The sequence below is a fragment of the Hippocampus zosterae genome, chromosome 3 (genome assembly GCF_025434085.1).
Source record: "Hippocampus zosterae strain Florida chromosome 3, ASM2543408v3, whole genome shotgun sequence".
In the NCBI taxonomy this organism is placed as follows: domain Eukaryota; kingdom Metazoa; phylum Chordata; class Actinopteri; order Syngnathiformes; family Syngnathidae; genus Hippocampus; species Hippocampus zosterae.
Genome location: NC_067453.1, coordinates 18,698,940 through 18,714,374, shown reverse-complemented (window position 1 = coordinate 18,714,374; position 15,435 = coordinate 18,698,940). Strand labels below are relative to the sequence as shown.

The 15,435-nt window shown below is 41.0% G+C and overlaps 1 protein-coding gene across 1 annotated transcript; it reads left to right on the top strand.

The window, feature by feature from the left end:
- Positions 1–1,011: 1,011 nt before the first annotated feature.
- Positions 1,012–14,202, top strand: LOC127597270 (AT-rich interactive domain-containing protein 3B-like). The gene is made up of 9 exons (XM_052060182.1): positions 1,012–1,681; positions 2,943–3,542; positions 10,360–10,431; positions 10,511–10,583; positions 11,503–11,686; positions 12,492–12,742; positions 12,827–13,135; positions 13,218–13,307; positions 14,030–14,202. Exons 1-9 carry the CDS (start codon positions 1,655–1,657, stop codon positions 14,167–14,169), a joined length of 1,746 nt encoding a protein of 581 aa, XP_051916142.1. The 5' UTR covers positions 1,012–1,654; the 3' UTR covers positions 14,170–14,202.
- Positions 14,203–15,435: the final 1,233 nt, after the last annotated feature.

The following is a 15,435-nucleotide window of genomic DNA, read 5'->3' as shown; positions in this document are numbered from 1 at the left end:
CTTTCGGAAGAGATTGAATTGATGGATTGATGATACTTTAACCAAAATACAAAGGATATAATTTTAAAAATCTACACAACTATGTTCAAATATTTTTTTTCTGGTGTGAGATTTGAAAAATTTGACCAAGATTAAGCTCTTTAAAATATTTTCCACTATTATGTGATATTTATTTAACGTATTCAAATGTGTTTTGCTAATCGAACGTGGCTGTAAAGTTTGCTTTCATCAACCAATCAGAGGACGGTAAAAGGCTCACATCATCGAGGGTGCCTCGCCCTGTGACGTAAAATTGGAAATCTGATTGGTTAAAGAAACACCCGTCTTTCCATTTTCTGCTTATCTCTTTATCCTAACAAGGCTCGGGGGGCGTGCTGGAGCCTATCCCAGCTGTCTTCGGGTACGCTCCGAACTGGTTGCCAGCCAATCGAACGGCACACATAAACAACCATTCACGCTCACAATCACACTTACGGACGATTCAGAGCAGTGGTTCTTAACCTGGGTTCGATCTAACCCTTGGGGTTCGGTGAATCGGTCTCAGGGGTTTGACGGAGCCTCTGCCATGGAGGTTAAGAAGACACACCAGACTCACATGTCAATTAGTTATGACACGCCCGCTTGGCCATCGCTGGCTGTAGTGTAGATGATCGCATTACATTGCTTGTCCAATCAGTGCAGCGGGAAATTGAGTTCGCTCAGTAGTCACCGTGTGACTGTCACGATAGTACGTTATACAGTTAAAAAAACGATACTTATGCCATGTAATTTTATTCACTGTTTTTAATAAATGTGTTTTTTAATGTCTTGAATTTGTAAAAATGAGTAATATATATATATATATATATATATATATATATATATATATATATATATATATATATATATATATAACGGGCTGGGTACCCCTAACAAGGTTAAGAACCACTGATTTAGAGTGTTCCATTCACCTGCCACCCATATCTTTTGGAATGTGGGAGGAACCGGAGAAAACACACACAGGAAGACGGAATCGAACCCTGGACCGCAGCACTCTAAGGCCGATATGCTAACCAGTCGTCTACCGAGCAGTGACAGAAATAACAACTACCAATTTACAAAGCTCTTAGCATTTATTGCCAACACCGTCCACAATGGAAACACAACAAAATGAAGCGAATAGACTGTTTGGATTCAATTAAAACATTTGCATTTAAGTATTAGAATTTAGGTTGTAAATGTAGCGCAGCGAAGATCATAGTCAGAGTTGCTTGCACTATTATTGTAAAAATACAATAGACCTCATTGGCAACGGCTCTTTTAAATATTCCCGCACGTTTAGGTTGCTGTTGGAGCCTACAAGGAAATCCGCGTTTACGAGCGGTAGGCGGACCTCATTCATTCATTCATTTACGCAAGTTGGGGGTGTAAAAAAAAGACAACCCAAGATGTTTGTAGTTTCCGAGCTCTATGACCACGCAGCTGTTCGTGACCCCACCTCCTGCTCTTCATCCTCCTCCCCTCCTCCTCAGCGCCACACGGCTTGTTCTCCTAAAACAAGAAGTGCCCAAGCAACCGGGTCACTCTGGTTCCGAGCCATCTTTCCTGTCCGAAAAGCTCGTGCGATGCGATTCGTTCGCGCGGGGCCCAAGAAGAAGGAACAAGTCGATCGGAGATGATGGATTACTCTAAGGGCCAAATGGTGAGTGTCGACGACCGCTCTGTCGAGGCTCACCACTTGTGTTTGCTTATCCCCGACAAAGCGCTGCAGGCCACATATCTGCTCGCTTACCTCACCCTTGGTTCCTTTTAACCCGCTAACCCACAGCGACACACTTGGTTTAACCATTATCTTTTATATACTCCCTTTAATTAGCTGGTTTGATTTAACGGAACATCGGCTGAGGTAGATTGCTTCCTATTTCAAGACAGGACACATACATTTACGTTTAGAACGTTTCCTGTCTTGTGTGTGTATGCATTTGTTATATTTTATATCGTAGACCACTTGCTTTTTAAAGAAACACCTAGGTCCGTGGTATGTTTAAAATGATCACATCAAAGGAAATAACTGTACAATTTAATTGTACCTAAAAATAATTTTCTTGTAGATAGATAGATATAGTTTTTTAAAAATATCTATCTATCTATCTATCTATCTATCTATCTATCTATCTATCTATCTATCTATCTATCTATCTATCTATCTATCTATCTATCTATCTATCTATCTATCTATCTATCTATCTATCTATCTATCTATCTATCTATCTATGCATGCTCTTTCTTCCTAAACACAAAACGTGATGCCGTATCTATTGACTCCCTTTCATTGCTCGATTAAAAAAACAACCAAACACTAATTCCAGCATTTGCTTTTGGTTATGTGTTTGAGCTTTTTCAGACCACCCTGCACAAGGGTTTGCTATCCTCCAATTTGATGCCCCTCTGTGGAAGTTTCCCCATAGAAGAATGAAGCCATTATAGATGAATGAACACATAAATGTGCCCTTGTAACTTGTGCTTTAGGCCACCCTACATCAGTAGCACATTAAAAAGATATTCCAATGTTTTATAGCTGGAAAAGGTTTCCTTTTTTATTATTGGCTAGCTAGCTAGCTAATTTCAGACAAACGGTACAAAGCTAGCCATAGCCCTCAATTTCAAATGTGTGATACCTTCCCTTTATTTAACATTCTATTGGTTCCAATGATAAAATTTTCTTTAAATCATGATTTAATTGGTTGCAAGAAGACATAAGGTACACGTGACATAAAAAATGATAAGAGGCCTGATAGCCTCAGTGATATGCTAATACTGTATTTTAATAGCTATCATTTCTTTATTGTTCTCTTAGATGAGAATTATTTTGTTACTTGACCCTCAATGACAAAAACTGTATTTATTTACAATTGAATCAAATCATGTATTTGATTCATATCATGGTATTATGTATGTCTCAGTCCAGCTTATCTGAGGAGGGCAGCTCCACAAGATGCCCCCAGCCCAGTCCTGCCGGCCTGAAGCTGGAGGCGTTGATGGAGCACCTCCAGAGACAGCAAGTAGCCAAACAGGACATGAACCTTCAAGAGAAACACCTCCTTCAAGCTCAGCTCCTCTTTGCCCAACACGCTGCTACTACTGCGAGGGCAGAGCCGGGCTCCAGGCCAGAACTATTCGGCAAAGCGGATGGACTCACTCAGCATGCTATGAACAGCCATCTAAGCCGAGTTAATACGGGGGAAGAGCAGGAGGATGATGATGATGATGATGATGATGGTGAGGATGGCGACGATGCCCTCGCTGATGAGGAGGAAATGGGGGCGGATACGGAGGACAGTGAGTCTCATAAGGAAGCCAAGAAGCTCAGACTGCAGCAGGTTATGGGCCCTCCTTTCAACTCTTGCCCCGGGCTTCAACCAGCAGCCGGCAAGTCGTCTCCTCCTCCTCTGCCTCCTGTTGCCATAAAACAGGAACAGGAAGAGAAGGAGGTGTTGTCTCCTGTTGGTGCACCTGCCTTCAACGGCTTCACGGACTGGGCCTACGACGAGCCTCTGAAACAAGTAAGTATCCTCTATGTTAAGTTGAACCTCTGCAACCCCCCCACCTCCCGCCCCTCCCACCGCGAGCCCTTTCTTTTGCTGCTGAGAGAAGAAACGTGGCTCTCTTGGCAAATCTCCCAAAGTTGAATAGTTCTCAATTACCCTTCACAGCGGAGAACGTCAACTACACTTCTCTCATGCGCTCTTGACAAAATGCCACCACCCTGGCTTATTACCCTTGGCTGCCGTCCAAACCACAGTACTGTAACTCTGTAATTTCACTGACAAGGCTCAATGGGGGTTTGGAGACCTGGTGACCTTAATTCCCCCCCCCCCCCCCCCCCCCCCCCGCCCCCACTCCTTGCTATCTCATGTAAGAACATTTACTAAGTCAACCTGCCACTATCCACCCATTTCATAGATAGATGAACAAAAATATAATGATTACTTTAGAGCAGACTAAATTAGCAAAAATGTCTTCCGGTGTTTATTGTTTTCTAGTTAACAGAAGCCAATTTAAAAAAGCCCTCATCTCCCCTTGCGTGGGGCCCCTACGTCAATACAATTCATTCTGACTAATGAAGCCAGTAGCCCGAGGGGCCGCCAGACTGATGCCTCACAGCATGTGACTGTAAAGTTTACTTTTTGAAGCACAGCTTCAGTGAAGCAGAAGTGTTGGTCAAATACTTTGACACGCTCTTCTCTCACATACTTCAGTTTAATTTTATATACCGATTCAGTTCACCAGCCCATTGTGTTAATTGCTTGAGTTAAAGAAAAAAAATCTTTATCCATGACTTTTTACACCCCTAAACAACTGTTGCTAACGTAGCGCTGCATAATTTAGTTGTCTCCTAGAAACACTACATGGCACTGTAATTCACATGCAACTAATCAATACATAATGGCAATGAGAACGCAAGTCCTTTCTTCAGCACACCACTCGGGGCTGTTTTAAAGATACCACTCTCTGTTTAAGGGAACACATAAAACTGTGTTGTTAACCCTCGTAGTCCACCGTTTGCGATAAATGCGAAATTATGTCTTTGAATCAAAGGCAAAGGCATTCGGAAAAACACGAGAGAGCTGAAACGTATGGGGGGGGTTCTAAAATGGCCGAAATTTCATGACGTCACTGGCTGATAATTCTCAGGCATTGCAGCAATATAAAAAAGGTTTTGATTCCGTAATCTTCACAATTTACATATTTTGCACCATAGAGACCCATTATAATTCATATTTTTGAATGCATCGTAAACCTAATGTGTAAACATGCATTTCACACGATTTTTACGTCAATCGCTTTGTTTTTGCTTGGACAGATGTATGCATGCCACATTGTTGGGTTGAGGTCATTCCGATTGTGCAACTTTTAGGTGGCGCCAGAGGATCGCAAATGAGTTTGCCTTTTTGCAGGAGGCTTCAAACCAATGCATTTTACATGAACACGTCCGGTCGGGATTGTTAGTAGGGCTTGTTTGGGACCTCCAGACACAATTTTCTTTTTCCTTTTGCAAAAAATAAAGAATAAAAAATCCCAAAGAACTAATAAAAACTGTACATTATGGATAGCACAGATGCCTCTGAACATTTTGAGTGTTTGAAGAAAAAAAAAAAGAATGTTTGTATAACACAACATACATCATTTCCAAAATTGTAAAACGTGTAACTTAGGGGTTTTTTGTTTCGAAGGACCTAAGGGTTAAAAATGCATCGTAGAATTGTTAAATGTTCTTGGGGCAGTTTAATTCTCCCCTTTGCTTGATGCATCACAGCCCATTCAGAGTCATGTCAAACTGTGATTTTTCACACGGTCTTTATATGTGAGGTGTGGGCTGTCACCTGCAAGTGAAAATTCTCAGATCTAGATTCACTTTTGGATCCCGTCCCTTTGGCTCACCAGATTTAAATGCAGCGCTAATTGTTGTTAGAAATGTTGTGGCCATTGGTTTTAGCAGCCACCAGCAAAATAAAAAAAAAAATTTGATAATAATGGCTGCACGCTTTAGTTCATTTTTGTCTTCTTATCCCTCTCGGTCATTGTTTTAAAAGAGGCGTCTTTGGCAATACAATAAAAGATTCCCAACGCTGGACACTCATTGTTCGCCCATTGTGTGCAGCCTCACTCCAGTAAAGGCCCTCATTGGCACTTTACGAGGGGGTGAAGATCCCCCGTTTGCTCAGCAAGGGGTCCGATAAATGGTCTTGACTTGTATGGGGGATTAAAGGTAGAATAATTTGATTAGGATTAAAATTTTAGTACCCCCCATCCCCTGCTGTGCCATTGAAAGTCTACATTTTCACTTTTGCTCTGTTGAGTGATTTTATAATGATGCCTTAAAGACTTAATTAAAAACGAAGGGTGGGGGGGTGGAAAATGAAGCCTCAAATATTGCCATATAAAAATCCATATAGAAGTACAACTGGTGTTCAGCAGAAGATAGTCTTACCGCTAGTGAAAAGTAGAGTTTTTTTGTTGAAACAAAAGAAACCTTTTGCTGACCTACATACTGAATACTATCAGCATTCCCAGGGTTAGTTGTGTGAAAGCTCTGTGAGCAATTAACTGCCAGCTCTTTTGTTAATAGAGCCACAGTAGGTCTCACTTGCTCATCAATAAGGGGGGAAGGGTTTTATTTCCATTTGATGGTGAAAGGACTGGGATGTTTATCTACCTTCACGTCAATAGAGTTCTACACCGGGGGAGTAGAAGGCCCTTTTATTAGAAATTCTAAGCCCAGCTATTACATGTGTCAAAAGCTACCCCAGGGTGAGGTTTGGGTGAGAGGAGGCTGCAGACAATCATTTTGTTGAAGCTATATGGGAAGACATTTAGTAAATAATACCTTGTAGAGATAGCAGGGTGTGAGCATAGGCACTTTGAAGTAAAACCATATGAAACTGTGTTCTTGTCATCTTTTTGATCCTAAAAGTTAAAAAAATAAGGAAGCTTAAATGATCATTGGGGTGGACTGTGGAGGTTGCTCGAATTTGGGCTGAACAATTAATCAAATTCAGAGCAACGTAATAATGAGGTAGAGTTCAGTTTTCAAATTGCAAAGTCTTTAATTTTGAAAACATAAGAAAGCAAAAAAACAAAAACAAAGAGGTGAATTGTGTATTACCCAGATATTAAGATGCAATCGAGACTTAGCTCCATAGCTCATGATGGTACTTCTCCAACAAAGCAGTACAACGATTGAGCTGAACAAAATGAGCCAAGTTAAATGTAAATAATGTTACTGTTTTTGCTCATTATTATCTGATAAACACAGACTTTCGCCAATGACTATTATGCTGCACAGCTATCGCAGAACAAGAAAATTTACTTAGCAAACATTTCTCTGACATTAGTTGGGTTCAAAAGCACCAATGTATTAATTTCCAAGCTATTTTTACCGCTTTCAATTGGTTAGTATTGCCTAAAAAAAAACACACAAAGAAAAGTATGAATCTGACCATATTTGGGCATACGTATATTTCATGGATTTATTCATTTACATTGAGTGTAGATACATTCTAAGTTAAGGAGAAGGCAAGTCAAAATATTTTCTTTGTAGAATTTCTATGTGACCCCACTAGTGTAAACATGATATTCTGATTAATATTGCGGCCATTTTGTCACTAGCTGCGCTCGACTGAAAATGACATCACACTTGCTCAGGGCTCAGGTAACTACCAATCACGCCACACCTATTTTCTAATTTTGGTGATGTGACATTGGAAGACAGTTGTGATTGGTCATTACCTGATGAAGCCTGAGCAGCTGTGATGTCATTTTCAATTGACAGAAAGTGGCAAACTGGCCGCCCCAGAAATGAATAAAAACGGGTGCACTTTGCTGCTTAATTCATATTCCACAAATGCAAAATATAAATCAGAAAGCGATGTTTAGATTAGTGGGTCGCAAAGACCATCTTGTTCGGCAAGCTTTTGACTTGACTTCCCCTCTAACAAGTTCAGTCCACATGTTTACATACCTTTTTTTTTTATAATGAAAAATGAATAGTTGAAGTGGTAAAGCCACAGATTTGTTTGCATTATCATCTGATTCATTACTTTCTAACGTAACGTTTGTGCGACACTTGTTTGGCAAGGCAGCTGTATTTGTATAGCACATTGCATACACAAGTCAATGTCCTTCACACGACATGAACACATGACACCGAAAGGCATTCGGAAGAATTTTATCGAGTTGTTGTAGTCAAGACCTAAAATTCAATTTGTGGTTCTGCTTAATTTGTCAGGTCTTATCCAAAGATGCAAGTGTTGATTTGCCTTAATTGCAGGGCACAGGCGTCAAACACAATGTGCAGGGCACATGTGTCAAACACAAGGCACAGGCGCCATATCTGGCCCATCACAAAATTGCACTTTTTTTTTTCATTTTCAATAATGTTGACATTTCAGCCATTATTTTGTTCACAATCCTCCTTTTAAAATAAATCTTAAAATATTTGAACAGGATTTCCTGATGCCTGAATTCAAACGTTTTGTTGGGTATATGTAATATGAGGCAATGCTACATTTTATTTGGTTTCACTCTCATAATGGCCATCTGAAGGAAACCACCCGACAAAAATGAGTGTGACACCCCTGTTGTAGTGTAAGCCTAACCCAAATTTTGTTTAAAAAAAATACATAGAAGGAGGGCCTTGAAAAAAATGAATCGGACACTAAATTGCGATCACATAATTTAGAGGGGGGAGTGCGTGAATCACAAATTGTTTTCAAAATTATTCAAATCTTACGAATTGCATGTCTTTATTCCAAGATCTGCTGCATCCAGGGGACAAGCCGTCGTTGAAAACTTGTGGCCTGGCCCGGGTCCATGTGAGCAAGAATTTTTTGAACAACTGCTTTTCCTAAGATCCCACCGTTTAAAACAAATTTTCCAGACTGTTATCATGTAAACGCGCCCTTAGTTGAAGCGGCGGTGGAAAAATCAACGAAATAATTCCACATTGAGTCAAAAGAGGCGAATGTGAGTACTGTTTTTACTGTAAACAGAAGGGGAGTTGTAGTTGATGGTATTTTTGTTGTTTTGGTTCCCATGTGCTTTATAGCTGAGAGTATGAAATGTTGTTATGGGACCGTTCCTTGAACCATGGTTTGGGTTGTGAAGCAAAAACAACAGAGATGTTACAATCACAATCGGAGCAATGAGCAAAACATTCCATTATTTTGATGAAACACAAGTGTGATAAATGGACAAGACGATCCCGTCGGGAACAAGCACATGTTGTGTTGTCTAAAACACACCCTTGTTTAAGGACAAAACATCAAATTGAACTGAATCGTGAGCCGCATATGCCGACAAGCCGACCGGTAACAGTTGTGGTGACAACAGTGACGTCAAACGGTGACTTTTGGATGCACCATGCACACGGCGCAAACTTTCTTTTTGCAGAGCTGTTTCATAGTGCTATCATCTCACTGCTGTGCACGCATGTCTGCGGCACAATAACATCTCAGCAGGCTTTTCTGCACAGTTGCACACTCACTCACATTTTAATCTTTAACTGTCACATTAAGTAGGAGCTCATGGAGCAATAACATGTCACATTAAACTACCTCATGACAATGGGGCCTTCTCCCTCATCTCCCTTCTCACTGGCCACAGCGCTGAGCAAACTCTCCCCCTTTACTTGATGTATTATGTATACACACCAGAGCAATACAGGCACCCTTTCTGTTAGGGGAACTAGGTAGGGGTAAGTAAGGGGGAGTAATGTCTTTGGTGGTGTGCAAAGAACTGTTAACACAAACACTCATGACAAAAGATTCATGCCCTCCTCATTAATTTAATGCTTTTCCCGCCATTGGACATGTGTGTTTCACGTTGTATCTCTATGCTAATTTGAAGTTCATTTTATTGTGCGTCCAATGCAAAATATGCATTTTGTGAACAAATGCAAAAAAGAAAATAGAAGATTTTAATTTAAAAAAAATGTATATATGTATATATATATATGTATGTATGTATGTGTGTGTGTGTGTGTGTGTGTGTGTGTGTGTGTGTGTGTGTGTATGGATCCGTTCTTTACCAAAAGCCAGGCAAAAACCACTTCTGAGCGAGAACATGAACTTAAGAGGGCAAAAAACGATGAGGATGCAGTTAAGTTAAATGACCATCATTTTTTTTCTTTCTTTGTTTTTGCCATTATGCACAACTGTCATTTTTTGTGCAATAGTCTAATTGTAACATTCATTCATTCATTTCCCGAACCGCTTAATCCTCACATTCCAAAAACATGCGTGGCAGGCTGATTGAACACTCTAAATTGTCTATAGGTGTGAGTGTGAGCGTGGATGGTTGTTCGTCTCTGTGTGCCCTGTGATTGGCTGGCAACCGAATCAGGGTGTCCCCCGCCTACTGCCTGATGACAGCCGGGATAGATTCCAGCACCCCCCGCGACCCTAGTGAGAATCAAGTGGTTTGGAAGATGAATGAATGAATGAATAGAGGGACCACTGTATTATGCATTCTAATTTAATGATCCAATTATTCTGTAATCTGTATTTTTTTTTTCCTGCTCAAAATGGCCACCTCCTTCCAAAAAAATCTATATTGGTACTCGTAGTGCATACTAAACATGAATCTAAATATTATCAGCACATATTTTTCTGCATCTTAATGGCCATTTGAGAGGATAGAGATGGCTGTAAATTGCACAGAATTACACTCTGTCATGCATCTCCTTTGCTTTCTTCCCATACCAACTGAAAAATTTTCTACCGGCCTTAAATCGGCAAAATTATGGCGAGTTATTGTAATTTTGAAAAGGCCACGTATCAACCTGTTGATTGTCGGGCCCTTCTCTCTTCGTACACACAGAGAGCTCCCATCTGGGCTGAGGAGAACGAAGGAGGAAGAGGCAGAGCAGAACCATCCAGGGACTTTGCAAAGGTCAGTCAATTCACTGGAGGTCCCTTTTCTAATTTTGACGAGAAATGATGCAAAATGAGCTTTTGCATCTGTGATATAGCTTTACGAACTGGACAACGACCCCCAGCGCAAGGAATTTCTTGATGATCTGTTTGTCTTCATGCAAAAACGAGGTCAGATTCTCATTTCCTATTCTTTTTGTAATGTGTGTGTGTTTTTTAAGATGCTTAGAATTCTGGAAACATTTCCAAGCATATGTTATGTTTTAGTAGTTAGCAATGTTCGGGGCTATTATTAGTCGACTTTTACTTCATGTGTAACCTACTAAGAGATGCTAATTAAAATGTTAACACCCAGTCAAGCTGGAACTACAGTTCAAAGATGTTTCTCAGCATTACATTTTTGTGTGAGATAAATCACATTTTCTCAACTGATACCGTTGTCCAAAGCATCATTCTTTCATTTGATGGGTTATCCCATTTGATGGGTTTTATTTATTAAAGTATCCACACAGCATGTGCCTGGATATACAGTATATTTCATACACAGTTCAAGCCGATAAAGACCTTTCAGAACAAATGAGTGAGCTCAGCGAAGAGGTCACCCGTAGGCCGACCGTGCATGTGTTCACACTTTGCCCAAGCTAATCTTATTTCTACAACTTGTATTTAGCCTTCTTCATTAACTGGCTTTACAACAGCGGCTCAGGCTCTGCGGAGTTAGCTGTCAACCCCGTGATTGGCAACCACTGCTGCTTTCCCAGAACCACCCCCACGCTTGCTCAAATCGATTCTCAAACAAAGCAGTTGCTGTGGAATTAACCCCCCGCCCCATCCATCTGAAATAAACCTCCTTAGAAGAGTCTATGCAGGGAGATTGCATGTGCTGGGCCTTTTGGTTTATTTTTTTTTCAACCTGCTATTAATCTCTGGCCTGAAAGTGAGCAAAGCAGACCTTGTCCATGTCGACCTGATCTTTTAATAGCTCGTTTCTCCCTTTTAATTAGTATAAAAATGTTTTTGCAAATCACTCATTGCTGCAATTTGGAAAAGAAAATTGATGTAATTGTAGTTGGTGTTTTGCCTCCTTCAGGGACGCCTGTGAACCGCATCCCCATTATGGCCAAACAAGTGCTGGACCTGTACAAACTTTATAAGCTTGTGACAGAGAAGGGAGGCCTGGTGGAGGTCATCAACAAGAAGATTTGGAGGGAGATCACCAGAGGTCTCAACCTCCCGACGTCCATTACCAGCGCGGCTTTCACTCTGCGCACGCAGTACGTGTCTGAAACTATGACAGCGGATAATGTCAAGGTTTATTATTACCCGAACGGTCTCAAAACCATCCGGATGGTACACTTGCTCATGATAAGGCACACAGTGTCCCTTCCATGCCTTGGCAGTCCCAGTTAATCTAATGATAACGCAAATCATTTATTACTCCCGGAATAGGGACATTTATATGTTATAACCGCAAAGAGCAAAGTCAGAACGCTGTAGGTGCAAAACAAAATCCCAGCAAACTTGGGTATGTTAAAAAAAATTGGGCATTTTAACATTGATAACACAGAAATATTGCCCAGTTAGCATTTAACAAACAATTTGCAGGAGAGAACATAATTGCTGGTTCATCGAGCGTGTTGGGCAAGTTACTTATTATATATATATTTTTTAATCATCTCTGAAGTAAAATGTGTAGTCACTAAAACTGTGTAAGTACATTTAGTAGTTTTCTGGAGCACATTATTAATCTTGTAACTGGCATTCATGTGGCACTGGTTCAGATGTCTTGATGCTTTTACTGCTACAGATTTGTATCGCCACATCCATCCGTCCATTCATTATCTATAGCACTTGTCCTCATTCAGGTCACGAGCTAGCTAGAGCCTATCCCAACTTCCAACTCCGCACAGGTATGCTGGAGCTAATATTTGAACCCAGGACCTCAGAACTATGAGGCAGATGAGCGTCTTTAAAAAATTAATTATATTTTATAAATACAGGGGGCGTACTAGTGCAAGAAATCCAAATCAAAGAAAAAAAATTTAGTTTAATTAAATATGAGTGTTTTTTTTTTTTAAGGTACATGAAGTACCTGTATCCTTTTGAGTGTGAAAAGAAGGGTCTGAGTTCTCCAGGGGAGCTCCAGGCGGCCATCGACAGTAACCGTAGAGAAGGTCGACGTCCTAGCTACACCAACAGCCTGTATCGCTATTCGCCCTCTCCAAACTCTGCTCCGCACAACCTCCTCTCATCGCCCACGATGCAGACCTCCACCTCTGGACACAACACTTCCAGCCAGTCAATCAGCCCAAATGTGAAGAAAATTCCAGGTATGATAAGCACCTTTTTGTTTTCCCATTTCCTCAATCCGTTCTCACTTTTGTTTTAAACGGGCATTCTGCACAATGGTACAGATGAGGCTTCAACTCCAGTGATTCCCAGCCGGCTGCCCATGGCACTGGCACTCGGGCAGCAGCAGCAGCAGCCGCCGCAGCAGCAACAACATCATCAACAGCAGCAGTTGGCTCAAGCAGCCACTCTGGAGCATCTACGTGAGAGGCTGGAGCGTGGCGTAGGGGGCGCTCTTGCTGATGGGCCAGAGAAGAAAATGATGCGTCTGGCAGAGGAGCAGCAGCGCCTCATGCAGCAGGCGATCCAGCAAAACCTCCTGGCGATGGCCTCCCACTTCAATCCCCTGAATTTCAAGCTCAACAATGGTCATGGTGAGTGGTCCTCGCCGCTAGCATTCATGGACCTCATGGGAGGCGGTCATTTAAGGGAAATGTTTGACTTGGTTTCCCACAGAGAGCAAACAGGATTTGTCCCTGAGCATCTCCACCAATGGAGCGGCTAGTATTAGTGTTTCTGTGGAAGTCAATGGCACCCTGTACTCCGGTAAGTTGTTTAAAGATGAATGAACATGTTTACCCTATATATACAGAAACTTCAGATTAAATTTACTTCACCGTGTGCGACTATTTTTTTGTCATTTTCCTTTAGTTAAATTTTTTTTTTAAATCAAGTTTTTGCTTTCCTGAGGAGTGACAGTGCATATATGCTAAGTCCCCAGTTAAATACAACAACAGTGTACAACCATCAAACCTTTTGTGTTCATTTTCTTTACATGGCCAAATGCGGTGGGAAAAATACTTCTTGCTGCGTTCGTGCTGCGAACATCAACAACTGGTTAATAAACCATTCATTCTCAAACATTACTGTTAAAAATGCCCTTCCAATAAAATACTGGCGAAACCATGTCACTTATGTTGATGTCACCAGCTTCTGATTTTAACTTGTAATGTAATTATCCAATTTCGTTTTTTGTTTGTTTGTTTTTGTTTTCATTTTTAAATCAAGTAATCAGTAAGTTGCTTTTTCAAGTTAAAACTCATTTGATAGTACATACTTAGATTGATTTCAAACACAGGGGGTCGAGTTAATGCGAAATAGCTGGAAAAGCGAATGCGTACGAAAACAATGACGTAGCCATGTCATTCCATTGCCGGAAGGTTCCAGCACTCGCTGTGCTACTCGCAGCCACTAGGAGGCTACCTGCGCTTGACATGGGAGGGTTGCCCTAATACGCTGGACTCACTTGCGCTTGTCTTTGGCAACAGGAACCCTGTTTGCTCAGAAGTCCGGCCCGCCAGTGGTTTCGCAGGCTGTCACTCCAGCCGGGACGAGCGGTTTCGGTGCCTTCTCCTCCTCTCACAGCCCCTCATCTTCATCCTCCACCTCCTCAAAGGGACCAAATTAAAGATCAGTTGTTCTTGTTTTGTTTTTTGTTTTTTACTCCATTCTCACCCTAGTCATGGAGCAGTACAAATTATAGGAGCTCTAAAGTCAGGCAAGAATTGTTTGAAATATGTCTGAATTGAAATATGCCTTGACACACTTGGATGTTTTTTTTTTTATGATAGTTTGCTTGTTAGTTTGCGTTCATGTTGTCAAGCGTGTGGCCTCGGAAAGCTTCGAAACGTAACTTGCTAATCTTAGTTCCTGATGTAAGCTTTTTTTGAATCGTAGTGATGTTCACATGTTGAAGTGTCTTTAGTGCTGAGAGAGAATCAAAGCTGTTTTTGCAACCTCTTTAGCTAGTTTGTCATCCTGTTCTTCTGCCTATAGAACAGAGGTGTTGCCAAAGTGAATGAAGACCAAAAAAGCCTTAGCTCGGTGTCGTAGTTCTGTTTCGTGACCAGTGCATATGATTTAAGTCGACAGGTGGCTGGTTATTGCGAGTAGAGTTTTCATGGCAACCTTCAGGGAAATGTATACACTTTCAGGTACCGCAGGACCTTTTGTATTTAGAAGGATTTTTAAGAAACATTTGCTGGTTGGAGTTTTTATTTGTGTTTTATTTTCTTTATTTAATTATTGTAGTTCTGCCTGGAACATATCTGCTGGGAGTCATTAGTGTAGGAGATATGCCATACTTACCTCATTTGGTCAATTGTTTTTTTGGGGGGGACTTTCTTAACTCAGGAATGTCCATTGGACCCATAACTGTGCTGTGATGTATTTTTGTACAGGCGACGAATGTATCATTATTGACCTCACGTTGGACTGAACCAGTGCTACCTCAATCCTTGAAAGAAATATGCAATTCTTAAAGCAGCGGGAGCTGATGTAGCCATCTGCTGACGTGTACTGTAAGTGGACAATCAAGAAAAATTGCAAACAAGTTGTTACTGAAAACTTGACAAGTGTGAACACCAAGGCCCTGTTTTGGTCTTTAACAACATATTACCGGTAGTTGGATGTATGGTCATGTGGAATAAAATACCGGTAATCGTGTGCTGTCCAATTGTTCTCACCCGTCCCACCTCCTTACCCAAACAAATTAACGTGAGCATTTTTTTTTTTTTCAGGAAAGGCCCAATTTTCGTATGTCTAAAAGATTCAACCTTAACAAAAAAAAAAATCTAATAAATACTTGCCAGTGAGCAAGGTGGTTTATGGCTGAGGTGTTGTGTATGCTCACCGTCATGGTTTTCGACGGATCATGCGATCAAAGAATATACTT

What these genes read in the sequence shown, in the direction of transcription:
- LOC127597270 (XM_052060182.1), top strand. Translation starts at nt 1,655, where the DNA reads ATGATGGATTACTCTAAGGGCCAAATG. An exon ending in GCTTTCACTCTGCGCACGCA is followed by an intron (nt 11,687 to 12,491) that starts GTACGTGTCTGA and finishes TTTTTTTTTAAG; the next exon opens with GTACATGAAGTACCTGTATC. An exon ending in CAATGGCACCCTGTACTCCG is followed by an intron (nt 13,308 to 14,029) that starts GTAAGTTGTTTA and finishes CTTTGGCAACAG; the next exon opens with GAACCCTGTTTGCTCAGAAG.